Source organism: Fukomys damarensis, unplaced genomic scaffold, assembly GCF_012274545.1.
Source record: "Fukomys damarensis isolate Sample0158 unplaced genomic scaffold, DMR_v1.0_HiC HiC_scaffold_12, whole genome shotgun sequence".
Classification (NCBI taxonomy): Eukaryota; Metazoa; Chordata; class Mammalia; order Rodentia; family Bathyergidae; genus Fukomys; species Fukomys damarensis.
The window spans coordinates 5,398,102-5,411,513 of record NW_022900924.1 but is presented as its reverse complement, the minus strand read 5'-3'; the positions used below and the strand labels follow the sequence as shown (position 1 = coordinate 5,411,513).

At 41.0% G+C, this 13,412-nt stretch overlaps 1 protein-coding gene across 13 annotated transcripts in view; it reads right to left on the bottom strand.

Moving 5' to 3' along the window:
• Positions 1-13,406, bottom strand: part of Depdc5 (DEP domain containing 5, GATOR1 subcomplex subunit) — a 135,039-nt gene extending 121,633 nt beyond the window's left edge. For all 13 annotated transcript variants that reach the window (XM_010603855.2, XM_010603858.2, XM_010603857.2 and 10 more), the window contains exons 1-7: positions 13,274-13,406; positions 12,492-12,615; positions 9,032-9,119; positions 8,248-8,294; positions 6,490-6,575; positions 4,829-4,912; positions 3,021-3,070 (exon numbers count right to left, since the gene is read on the bottom strand). In XM_010603855.2, the coding sequence (XP_010602157.1) occupies positions 3,021-3,070; positions 4,829-4,912; positions 6,490-6,575; positions 8,248-8,294; positions 9,032-9,119; positions 12,492-12,549 (413 nt within the window). In that variant the 5' untranslated portion in view covers positions 12,550-12,615; positions 13,274-13,406. The remainder of the gene's footprint in view (positions 1-3,020; positions 3,071-4,828; positions 4,913-6,489; positions 6,576-8,247; positions 8,295-9,031; positions 9,120-12,491; positions 12,616-13,273) is intronic.
• Positions 13,407-13,412: the final 6 nt, after the last annotated feature.

Sequence of the window (13,412 nt, the reverse complement as noted above, 5' to 3'; positions counted from 1 at the left end):
AGTGGTCATTTCTAATCTGTAAGAACTCAACAACAGTGATATTACCACAAAATGCTATTTTGGAAAGTAGTAGCTGTTACTCGAGGACCTGTGATCATCCTTCAACCAATCACTGTAGACCTCCTCTTCTAACATCAATTTCTCCAATGCAATTACCTATCCAGCCTAAGCAATCATTCCTTAGGTGGGAGGGGGAGAGAGAGGGGGGAGGGGGAGAGAGGAGATAAAGAAAAAAACATGCCTTGACCTGTGCCTGCTCCTAGCACTTCAATAAAACCAAGTTGGGATCCATGAAAAAAAAAAGGAAAAACAAAATTAACTGGAGCTTGAGGGCGTAACTCAGTGGTACAGCACACGTTTAGCATGTGCAAGGCCTTGGGTTCAATCCCTAGTGGGGGTTTAGGGGGTTAAAAAAAAAGCCAAGAAAACTGTATCATGAGCCACAGTTCCAGCTACCTGGGAAAGTTTGTATACTCCATCAATCTCTATGGGCTTCCATCCTGTCTACAAAATGAATGAAGTTGTACCAGATCCATGGTTTTCAATTGTTTTTCAGGATTCCATTCTCTACTCTCACTAAGAGATGCCTCTTGATGTTCCTGTGTGCAACCATGCTGTGAATGGGCAAGAACTGCTAGTCTGACCAGAGAAGGGACTGTTCACTTAACTTTATAGGTTAAGCACCCCTGATCCAAAAATCCAAAAACTAACTTTGTTGTTGTTGCTGCTCTAGTAGTAGGGATTAAATGCAGGCACTCACACATGCTAAGCACTCTATCACTGAGCTAAGCTACCCTCCGAAAACCTCAAGATTTTTTGAGCACCAACATGATACAACAAGTGGAAAAGTGCAGCTGACCTCCTGTGATGGGCCACTGTCAAAACACAGGCATACTACACTTATGTATAAAAATTACCTTCAGGCTATGTGTATAAAGTACATATGAAATACAAACGAATTTCATGTTTATAGTTGGATCCCATATGCAAATATTCCAAGATCTTAAAAAAAACAACTGAGATCTGAAATATTTCTGGTCCCCAGCTTTTCTTGTTTCTGTTTTTTGAGTCAGGGTCTTGCTTCGTACTTTAGGCTTGCCTTGAACTCAGTGCTTGATCAACCACACCTAGCTCCTCAGCATTTTAGATTAAGGATACTCAATCTGTGTAATGAGGGTTTCAGTGTTCCCCTTTACCAGGAATACTGGCAGCAGGAAGCACTCCAAACACAAGCTATGGAACACATTAACACAATGCACTAACTCACCAATGGCTCCTAGTCTGCATATGCAAAGTGGTATTAACAAAATTTGAGCTTAAGACTCCTAAACCTCCTTGTTAGAGGACAAGTTATAATCTTTCTATACCTCAGTTTTGTGTTTTTGTTTGCTTGAGACAGGATCTGGCCTCAAAGTTGAGGCAATCCTCCTGCCTCAGTCTCCCAAGTGCTGGGATTACAGGTATGTGCCTGGTTACACCTCAATTTTTAAAATTAAGTAGATGTGTTTAAAGAGATTCTTACCTCATCTCTCTTCTAGAGCCCTTCATGATCCTAGCTCAGTGGTAGAACACTTACCTAGCATGTACAAGGCCCTGGGTTCAATACGACAAAAAAGGATGATGGAAGCCTTTCTCACTTTTCACTGAAATAGACACTACGGCTTGAGGGTCAGGAGATTGAGCCCATAGTCTTTACAATGAGTTACATTCCTAGTCATTCATTCATTCATTCATTCTACTTGAGACAGGGTCTCACTAAATTGCTAGACTCAAACTTACAGTCCTCTTTTCTCAGTCTCCAAGAGTGCTAGGATTACATGTGTATGCTACCACGCCCAGCTAGAAATAATTTCAACAGATGAAGGCAGAGGAAGCCAGATGTGATGGCATATGCCTATAATCCCAGCACTCTGGAAGGCCAAGGTAGAAGGATCAAAACTTCAAGCCTAGCCTGGGCAATTTAGTGACTTAGCAAGACTTGTCTCAAAATAAAAAGAGCTGAGAATGAAGCTTAGTGCAAATGCCTTGTGTTTAATCTCCAGGACTGCCAAAAAAAGAAAAAAAAAAGGTAGCAAATCAATAGTTAACAAGGCAATAAGTCAGGAGTTACTGTGTTGATCATCTTATATCTCTAAGCTTGTTTTCTAATCTGCAAAATGAGAAAGCTTAAAAAAAAAAAACAAAATGAGAAAGCTTGATTAAATACGTTCATCTAAGCACAGGCACAGTGGTGAGTATCTGTAATTCCAGTTACCTGGGAGGTCGAGGCAGCAAGACTGCAACCTAGAGGCCTGAGCAAGTTGCCTGGGCAGTTTACCAAGCCAGCAATTCACAAACTAAAAAAAATTTCACTGAAAGTTTTCATATAGTTCTAAAATATTTGAGTCCATGCTTCCTGTATGACAAAATACTAAGTGACTTCACTGACTTCTTCCATTAGTCTAGAAAATACTATCGTGCAATTTGGTTTTTCTTTGTGCTACAACATTCTATAATATTTTTGGTTTGGGTTTCTATTTGTTTGTTTATTTGCAGAGAGGGGGTGTTTGAGGCAGTACCTTTGTAGTTCAGGCTAGCGCTGAACTCACTATGTAGCCCAGGTTGGCCTCAAACTCACAGCAATCCTGGATCAACAATATAATGTTTTAAGCTCTTGTGATTTTGTTATATAGATATTCAAGCCTCAAATGCCTTTTAGAGGGCCGGGGATTTAGCTCAGTGCCACTGTGCCTGTCTCACAACCATAAGATCCTGAGTTTAATCCCTGGTACAAAAAAGTCTTATGGAGCCCAGTCCTTGCACTAGATCCTACTTCTATTTTTTATCTGATAGGACCAGGGATTTAGCTCAGTGGCCCTGTGCCTGCCTCGCAAATGCAAAGTCCTGAGTTTGATCCCTGGTACTGGGAGGAAAAAAAGATACACAAGCTATTTACTAGCGAGTTCAATCCCTGGTACCTGGGGGGTGGGGGTACACAAGCTATTTAATAGCTGAGAAGTCAAGAACAATATATTACTTACCTAATACCAGCAAATTCCACCTTTTGAGTGATATAGGCACATGTGCTGACCTAAGAAAAGAGATATGTACATTCAATTTGTCAAAGCCATGAAAAGGCACAAACAAGGTCTCTTTCTAATCTAACAACCCAATATTCAATCAGCACAGGAGTGATAGCTTTACCTCAAAGGAAAACTTGCTGAGGCAGGTGTAATAATAGGTGTTTAAGGATTTGGCAAGTGTAGACAACAGGAAAGACCAGGTGGACAATAAACAGCTAGCGTGACAAATACACTTACCTTCATATAAATGTACTTATTTAAATGCAGTACAGTTTATCTCTCACATTTTTTTTTCTTTTGTGACAAGGTCTTGCTGTGTTGCCCCAGCTGGCCACTAATTCCTGGCTTAAGCAATCTTTCTGTTCTTAGCCTCCCTGGTAGCTGAGACTACAGAAGTGGACCACCATACCTTTTTTTTTTTTTTTTTTGCAGTGCTAGAGATTGAATCCAGGGGCCTCAAGCATGCAATGCAAACACTATCACTGGGCAGCACCACAGCCTAAGACAATATTTTTTTTCTAAAACTATGCATCAGGGCTGGGGATTAAGCTCAGTGGTTCTGCCTCCTGCCTCGCAAATGCAAGGTCCTGAGTTCGATCCCCAGTACCAAAAAAAGAAAGAAAAATATGCATTATGTGGAAATTCTACCTATAATTTGTTTCCCAATATGCAAAGCTCTAATGAGGAGAGTTTTCAGTACCAGTTCACATTTCTGGTAAACTAAGTAGAAAATATTAATTAAAAATAAATAAATAGGGCAGAGCGTGATGGTGCATGCCTGTAATACCAGCACTTGGGAGGCTGAGGCAGGAGGATCGCTGTGAGTTCGAGACCATCCTGGGCTGCATAGTGAGTTCCAGGTCAGTCTCAACTACACAGTGAGACCCTGTCTCAAAATAAATAAATACATAAATACATAAATAGCTCAGTGATAGAGTACTTGCCTGGGGTATACAAGGACGTGAGTTTGATCCTCAGCACCCAACACCAAAAATAAGTAAGTAATGAAAACAGAAAGAAGGTACTGCAAAAAGCAGGCTCATCCAGAAGCTGCAAGACCTGGGTTCTAGCCCAGTGTCATCTGCCTACCAGCTATCTAGACTTGGACCATCTCTTATTCTCTCACTCTGTTTTCACATCTTCAAATTGGGAACAAAAATATTAGTCTGTGAGGAGAAGCTGTGAGGAGCTAATATCAAATGACAATCTGAAAACTAAAGTCCCATTCAATTATACAATAAAAGTAAGATTTCCCATTCAAATCTAAAATGTAAGATCTATAACAAAAACAAAGCTCAAGAACAACTGGGAAAAGGATGGAAGAGGATACAATAAGATGCTTACGATAACAGTCTGCAGGGAGAAGGGGAGGAGAGAAGGGGATGTAAAAAGAATTAAGATGGGGAGGGCTGGGGATTTAGCTCAGTGGTTCCACTGCCTGCCTCGTAAGCTCAAGGTCCCGAGTTCGATCCCCGGTACCAAAAAAATAGAATTAAGATGTGTCGAATACATGTACTAACTATCCACAATGAATGTATTTATTATCTACTCAAACATGTACTAATTAAAAAAAAAAAGAAAGAAATAAAAACATACTCAGTGAAAGTGAACTGGTCAAAAATTTTTTTAAAACTTGCTTACAGATGCTGGAATCAGAAATGATTTCATACTCTTCTCCTCATTAGATCTTATGAGCTTCTTGATGATAAAGATTATTCATATAATGGAAAAAGTAACAAACTTTTTTATTTTTAATCACATCTTACCAAACTCTTCTTTAGTCGCCACATATCTCCACGGCCAATATACTGATCCTTAAAAGTTAGTTCCACTAGGTCAAGGGTCACATCCTAAAAGGGATAATCAAACACATCTCTCTATACCATTGTGTCATACTTTATAGACATAAGATAATGTCCATCCAACATAGAAAAAATACAAACTGTTTGTCGTGGTGCACACCTGGAGTTCCAAAACTTGGGAGGCTGAGGCAGGAGGACTGCCACAAGTTCAAGGCTAGCCTGGGCTACACAGTGAGTTCAAGACCAGACTGAACTACATAGTGAGACTCTGTTTCAAAGAGCCAAAAAACAAAAACTGCTTGTAAAACAAATACTGGAGGCTGGGGATTTAGCTCAGTGGTTCCACTGCCTGCCTTGCAAGCACAAGGACCCAAGTTCGATCCCTTGCACCAAAAACCAAAAAAATAACTACTGGAATTGCCAGGTGTGACAGTACATGCCAGTAATCCTAACACTCTGGGAGGCTGAGGCAAGAAGACCAAGAGTTCAAGCCTCACCTGGGCATAGCAAGTTAGAGACCCTGTCTCAAAATAAACAATTAAAAAAAAAAAAGCTCTAAGGATGTAGTTCAATGTGAAGGCCCTGGGTTTAATACCCATTGCTTAACAAACAGAATTTTATCCTCCCAAGGTAGCCTGAAAGCCTAGCATGGTGGCCTGTAATCCTAGCATTCAGCAGTCTGAGGCAAAAGGAATGAGAGTTTGAGGCCAGCCTGAGCTATATCACAAGCTGAAGGGCCACTAGAGCAAGACAACATCTCAAAACAAAATAAAACACCAATGAATGTTTTGCTATTAAAAAAAAACCAATAAAACAATGAAACAATAATAGGATTCAAAACAAAACCCAACCAAAAGCCTTGCAAGTAAGGACGGTAAGTATACAATAGATCCCACAGCAGTGTATCAAATGAAGTGCAGAAAACCAGAGTACTTATATTGTATTTCTGTGATTTAGTCTTTTTTTCGGGGGGGAGGCTTCTATGTGTTGCCCAAACTGGCCTTAAAACTTCTAGGTTCAGCCAGGTGTGGTGGCTTACACCTATAATCCCAGAATTTGGGAGGCCAAGGCATGAGGACTGCCATGAGTTCAAGGCCAACCTGGACTTCATAGTGAGGTCCAGGCCAGCCTGCACTACAAAGCAAGACCCTGCCCCAAAAAAAACAAAAAACAAAACCCTCCCAGATTCAAGCCATTCTTCGGCCTCACTCTTCTAAGCAGCTGGGACTACAGTACCTATCACTGTGCCCTTGTTTTGGTCTTGACTGTGGCAGCTGAATTTAAGTGCATTATATTTTCCAAGATAATATAAATAATACCTTCTGGACAATAATTTTTGTTTATTATAGTACACTTAATAAAAAAAGGAATACATTAAAAAAATTAGTAATTTAATTGAAAATTATAAAGTTTCATAATCAGAATCTTATGAGGACAAATTAATAACAAAAGGGAGGGGAGTTAAATGCAACCCACACACCACCTATAATCTAAATAACCAAATATGACCATTATTAATAGTCTACCACTATGCTTAAGTAACTCGTCATTTCCTTAACAACTTCCCATTTAGGAAGGGTGCTAATCATTCCAAAAGAATATTCAAATCCAGAACAAAGACATACCTTAGGGTCCACAACATTCACATAGACATCTTGATAAGGTCTTAGCCGGAACACTTGTGTTACTGTCTGGTCCACACTGATAGTTTCTGAAACAGAAAAACATGTGAATCAGATAGCACATTTTGAAAAAGCAGGTAGAGCTGGCATGCAGGTGCATATCTGTAATCCCAGTAGTCTGGAAGGCTGAGGCAAGAGAATCACAAGTTTGAGCCTAGCCTGGGCAACTTGGTGACTTAGCAAGATCCTATCTCAAAATTTTAAAAAAGCTGGGAATATAGTTCAGTGTGAAGGCCAAGTTTAATCCACAGCACCTTAAGTAAAATAAAAATGAGAAAAAAGTGAATATATTCTAATCTATAAAAATGTAGACATTGGGGCCAGGGATTTAGCTCAGTGGCACCACATCTGCCTCAAAAGCACAAGATCCTGAGTTCGATCCCCAGTACCAGGGGAAAAAACATTATACAGGCAAAACAACTAATCATTTGTCGTGGGAAAGACATGTTTTATTTCTTCCAAAAGTTTAAAATTTAAACAGTTATCTGCTTTTTCTCCAGGATGTTTTTTTATCTTGCTTTTTCCTCTTTTACTAGGCCTGAGCTTGCTCTCTTACTCTTTACTCTTTTTCAATTTTACTTTGCCACTGTTGAAAGACAGACAGATAGACACAAAGACTGACTGACTGGAGGTTTAGCTCAGTGGCACCAGCACCTGCCTGGCAAGCGCAAGGTTATGAGTTCGATTTCTGGTTCCAAAAAAAAGAAAGAAAGAAAGAAAGAAAGGCTGAGATGTAGAAATTATATGTGTGAGTTTAATCCCTAGCACTCAAAAAAGGGCCAGGGATTTAGCTCAGTGGCACCGCGCCTGCCTCACAAGTTCAAGGTCCTGAGTTCAACCCCTGGTAACAAAGGAAAAAAAAAGATAGATGAGGGAGGGACATAAAAAAATTCAGACTTGCAAAAATTCAGAAGAGATTTTTTTCTTATTTGGAACAAGATATATCAGTAGTAGTCTAGTTAATTAGAAATATAACCAAAGGCAAGAGATGGGGTAAGGGTATGGAGGACACACTTAGGATTTGAGTTTTACACAATATTTTTCCATTTCCACCTGAAATACTGAGTGATTGAATATGAATAGTTGTAGAATTTTTTTTCTCTAAAGTACTACTTAAGAAATTATCTTGGGCCAGGGATTTAGCTCAGTGGTTCCGCTGCCTGCCTCACAAGCACAAGGACCTGAGTTCAATCCTGGGTACCAAAAAACAGAAATTATCTTATTTACTATCAATTAATATCCAAGCCGGGGGTGGTGGTGCATGCCTATAATCCCAGCACTCAGGAGGATGAGGCAGGAGGATCACTGTGAGGTCGAGACCAGCCTGGGCTACATAGTGAGTTCCAGGTCAGTCTCAACTACATAGTGAGACCCTGTGTCAAAAAACGAAAAACAGGGGCTGGGGATTTAGCTCAGCAGTTCGGTGGCCTGCCTTGCAAGCACAAGGACCCGAGTTCAATCCCCCATACCAAAAAAAAAAAAAAAAAACAGCAAACAAACAAACAAAAATATATATAAAAGGGGCCAGGGATTTAGCTCAGTGGTTCCACCATCTGCCTCACAAGCACAAGGACCCAAGTTCGATCCCCAGTACCAAAAAAAAAAGTTTTGTGCAAAAAAAAAAACTTAAAATTATGAAGTTTTTATAGTTTCTGAGATAGTAAATATAAAAATCTCAGATAAGAGAGATGTAATCCGTACCTTTCTGTAAGTCTTCTTTAAGTGACTTGACTTGTAAAAGCAGAGGGCTGGAATACAAAGCAACAAAGATGTAGGGTGAGGTAAGTCCTCAGCTCACTCCCCCTAAAAAAAGGCGAACAGATCCCTCGGGACATATTATAACCAATAGCACAATAACGGAAGACTGCTACTACTGCACTTGCAAGAGAAACAGGTAAATGGAACAGAACTTTTCAGTTATCATTTCAGCTTTAAAAAATAACGGAAGGCTAGGGAGTTAGCTTAGTTGGCACCGGCCTGCCTCACAAGGGCAAGCTGAGTTCGATCCCCAGTACTAAAAAAAAATAAAGTTGAGCTGCAGTACAGCACACCTGTAATTCCAACACTGAGAAAGCTGAGACAGGAAGACTGCAAGTTTGAGGCCAGCCTGAGCTACATAGCAAGCTCAAGGCCAGTCCGGCCTGCGTAGCAAAAAGCTGTCACAAAAAGAACAAACAGAAAGGAAGACAGGGAGGAGGGAAAAGTGGGAGGGTGGGCAACCTTTAAAAAAACTATTAGTTTACTTAATCTCAAAGGGCATAAGCATTTTTAAAGGCAAAAAGTTATCTTGCTCTTTAAGCCCCTTAAGATAAAAATATCATTTGGAAACAGCAAGCTATCCAATTCCCTTGATCTTAATTAAGATGCTCACCTGAGGGCCAGGGATTTAGCTCTGTGGTTCTGGTGCCTGCCTCGAAAGCTCAAGGACCCGAGTTTGATCCCCAGTACCAAAAAAAAAAAGTAAAAAAAATAATAACATGCTCACCTGTACTCATCATTGGGGTGAGCAATCTCCACAATGTCTCCAAGCTTGATGTGAGGAAACACTTTAGGGTTCACAACTAGCTCATCATCTGAAAGGCAAATCAGTGACCTCAAGTAAAAAAACACTACTCTGCGGGAGAGTGTGTGCTCTGCATATGTAACGCACAGGTTTAATCTCCAGCACAACCCACCTCCTCAGAAAAAAAAGTAAAAATATCAAGTAAGAAATACATTCATGTTGTCATAAGGGTGAGTTGATATGCATCAATTATAACCATCAATGCTGATGGGCACAATTCACCAATCAAAAACACATTCATGTGAGTGACAAGTACACTGCGTACCCTATATCACAGATGTGTTTCTGCTTTGTTTTATTTTTGTATTACTGAGACTCCATTTTGAGTTTTTTGTTTTGGAAATTTTTTTCAATGCTGCAAACTGAACCCATAGGAGTACTCTGTCACTGAGCTGTACCCTCAGCCCCTAAGGTTCCATTTTCAAGTTTAGAAGGATGGGAGGATTTTGCACAGGAATCTAGGTACTGAGCTAGTGAATAGCTGAATCAGACAAGGCTCAGAGACCTCTGTCCACAGCTCATGCTCCTTCTACTATCCCACTGAGACCATGAAAAGCAGCCCACGGTTTTGGGGAATGAAGTCTCTAGGATGGGCCTTTATGCCTTCAAATATTGTGGATCTGGCATACATCAGGACCAAAACAGCTTGGCTTTCACAGATACAGCTCAATCAGTATTCAAAGAATTTCCCTAAACACTGTCTTAATGTGACTCTAACAACAGATCTGTGGTGTTAATGGAGTGAAGAAATAAATGGGAAATAAACTGACTTGCCTAAGGGTCAACAGCTAGTAACTATATAGGATTCCTTCTACTTAAAGCTCACCAGCCGGGCTTGGTGGCACACGCCTGTAATCCCAGCACTAGGGAGGCTGAGGCAGGAGAATCACTGTGAGTTCGAGACCAGCCTGGGCTACATAGTGAGTTCCAGGCCAGTCTCAATTCCATAGAGAGACCCTGTCTCAAAAACAAAAAAAAGACTTCATCTACTTAAAACTCACCACCTCACACATGATAAACATCAAGTCACATAAAAAGGCCTGGACTTTGATGGGCAGCATCTGATCATAGAACAACTTCAGGAATTAGTTCACACTAGAGTTCAAAAAGACTGAAAATACAAGGGGTAGGAGCTAGAGGTATAGTTCACTGGCAGAGCACATGCTTAAAAGCACAAAAGACCCTGACTTTAATCCACAGCACCAAACAAACCTCAGAACTGTAAGACAGAATAACTATACTGCTACTTTAGAATGAATTACATCACCTTTAATTATTCTAACACCATGAAAAATAAGTATATCATGTCTTCAATACCCAGCATGGTGGCACATGCCTATAGTCCCAGCACTTGGGAGGCTGATGCAGGATTGATGTGAGTTCAAGGCCAGCCGGAGCAACACAGTGAGTTCAAGGCCAGCCTACGTTACAAAATGAGACCCTGTCTGGGAAAAAAAAATCAAATATAATCATATTCAACAAAAACTCTAGCTAATAAAGTGAAGCATTGGGTTAATCCTCAATTTTATTCAGAATGTTTCCACTGACCATGTTATGTGTCTCTGTGATGCTTCCTCTATCTAAATTAAGCTCCCTCAGCACATATTTTGCTTAGTTTTATCATTTCCTATTTTCATGTTTGTCTGATTTGTGTGAAAGTTCCTTAGGAATAAGTGGTCTTGTCATAATCATAATCTTTGTGTTTGCCATAGGTATATATTTAATAAATATTTATTGGTTGTTTTTTTTTTTCTTTTGTCATATGGTACTGTACTAGGGATTGAATCCAGAACCTTCACACTGAGCTACATCCCCACCCCTTTTTTATTTTTTGAGACAGGACCTTGCTAAGTCACTAAACTGCCCCAGATTAGGGTCGAAATTGTGATCCTCCTTCCTCAGCTTCCCAGAGTGCTGGGATTGATTACAGGCGCACAACATCATGCCCAGCTTCACTGTTGTTTTTTTTGTTTTGTTTTTTTGCAGTACTGGAGATCAAACTCAGGACCTTGCGCTTACAAGTCAGGTGTGGTACCAGAGCTAAATCCCCAGCCCTTACTGGTTTAAATGTATAGCCTGGGGTATATCATCTAGCTTCGACTGTCCCGTTCACATGACAACATGGACTTGTATATGTTATACATGTGCCATATGCAATATATCCTTGTGTTATTTCCTCTGCCAATGTTTTTAATTTGCTTTATTGGTTTTTGTGAGACAGGGTTTCTGTAGTGCAAGTTGGCCTTGAACTCACCATGTAGCCCAGGCTGGCCTGAAACTCACAGGGATTCTCCTTCCTGAGTTGTGGGGGTTATAGGCATGTGCCACCATGCCTGATTCCTCTATCACAGTTATTTCTTTTCTCTTTTGTGTGTGTGTGTGTGTGTGGTACTAAGGATCGAACTCAGGACCTTTGCTTGCAAGGCAGATGCAGTACCACTGAGCTAAATCCCTGGCCCTGACACAGTTATTTGTTCTCTGTTCAATAATTATCTATTATTCCACACAGATGTTTAGACAACATCAATAGCACACAAAACACAGTGTAAACAACACTGTGATTTAGCAGTTGTTTTTTTTGATATCGCCATGCTCGGTAAATCTTTAGCCTGATAATTATGATGGCTTCATTTACTGAACCTGCTAAATGCTTTTACATTGTTATTTTATAGGAGCCTCAGAACATCCTATGATTTAGAAACTATCTTCCTTTTTTATTTGTATGGGTTTTTTTTTTTTCCTTGCATTTTCTGAGTCAAGGTCTTGCTACTACTAGGTTGGACTCAAACTTATGCTAGAATTACAGACATGTGCCACTATACCCGGCTTATTTTCTCTTTTGACAATCCCTGCCCTGCAATGGCTTTACGCATATATAACACAGAAGTAAATGCATAATAAAATACAAATTAAGGGCTTGGGATGTACCTCAGTGGTAGGGAGCAAGCTTGAGGCCCCAAGTTCGATCCTCAGCACTGCAGTAATAAACTAAAAAATATGTTAATTCCAATTTCTGATGTAAATGAGTTTGTTAAAACAAAAGAGGGCCAGAGAAATAGCTCAGTGGTTCCACTGCCTGACTCACAAGCTCAAGGGCCAGAGTTTGATCCCAGTACCAAAAAGGGGGGGGGGGTAGTACAGACAAAAGATGGACAATGTTCCTTAAAAGTTCGAATGCAAATGCTTTCAGAAAAGGCCTATGCTTTCAGAAAAGGCCTGTGCTCTCAAATTCTATTCTCCTTGTTGCTATACCGTAACGTTGCTTCACTCAGTTGCTGTCTAACTTAGATTGTCACACGAGCTGTTGAGCAATTTTCAAGTCTCTGGACACCTCAGAACTTCAACCGACTTGAACAACCCCCCAAAACCAATCAGTACTGACCACTGCCCCCAAATCCTTTTTTGTGGATGACCAGTTTGTAGACCTTTGTTGTTCTCATCTTGTTCTGCAGTTTCCTTCAACTGTTCCAGTCTTGGGATAGAGAAGTCATCTTTTCTCCCTGCCACTGAAACAAACAAAAAAGCTAGAATGTAGAAGTTTCCCCACCTCTGTTTTGATTTTAGGTTAGCGAAGATACGGATGTTGCTCAGCCGCGCCGACAGATGAAAGGCCCAATACTAGGATGAAATCACTCTCCCAATTACAAGAGAGAACAAAGAACCACAGAATCTAGGCACTAAGGAGAATTCCAGCAGGGGTCTAGTCAAACTTCAAAATCAAACAAACAAAAAAAAACTATCTCATCCCTAAAGGGAAGATTTGCAACTGAATGGGGCATTCATTACCTTGTCTCCAGCTACACCAATAAAACACAAATATTACAGCGATCTTAGGAGGCTAATCTTCAATTTGTAGGCAAGGAAAGTGAAAGCCAATACAAGGGACTTTACCAAGGTCACTCAGAAACTTCGAGGCACTCTCACAATTCACGTTTTGCCAAAAATGTCCCGGAAAAAGCCTGTACAAATAGGAGGAGGGCAGAATTTCCTACGCCGAACCTCCATCCGTACCAACTCTCAGCTGACCCTCCGGCCTCCATGTCACCGCTCAGGCTCAGAGAGGGAGCCCGACTTGTGGAAGGTCACAGAGCGGGTTGAAGCCCCGAATCTGGGCCACAGACCCCCTCCTTCAAGCTGCATCCCAAGGCGAGCAGTTCCACTCACCCTCAGCTCCGGAGCCCCTTCCAGCCTCAGGCCAAGGAGTTGAGGGCCAGACCCTGAGGAGGCACCCGGGCCTCCTCCGCACACCCGGCCTGGGCCCCACGGCCCGCGCACGTCTAGACCCTGACTCTGAGAAGCCGGC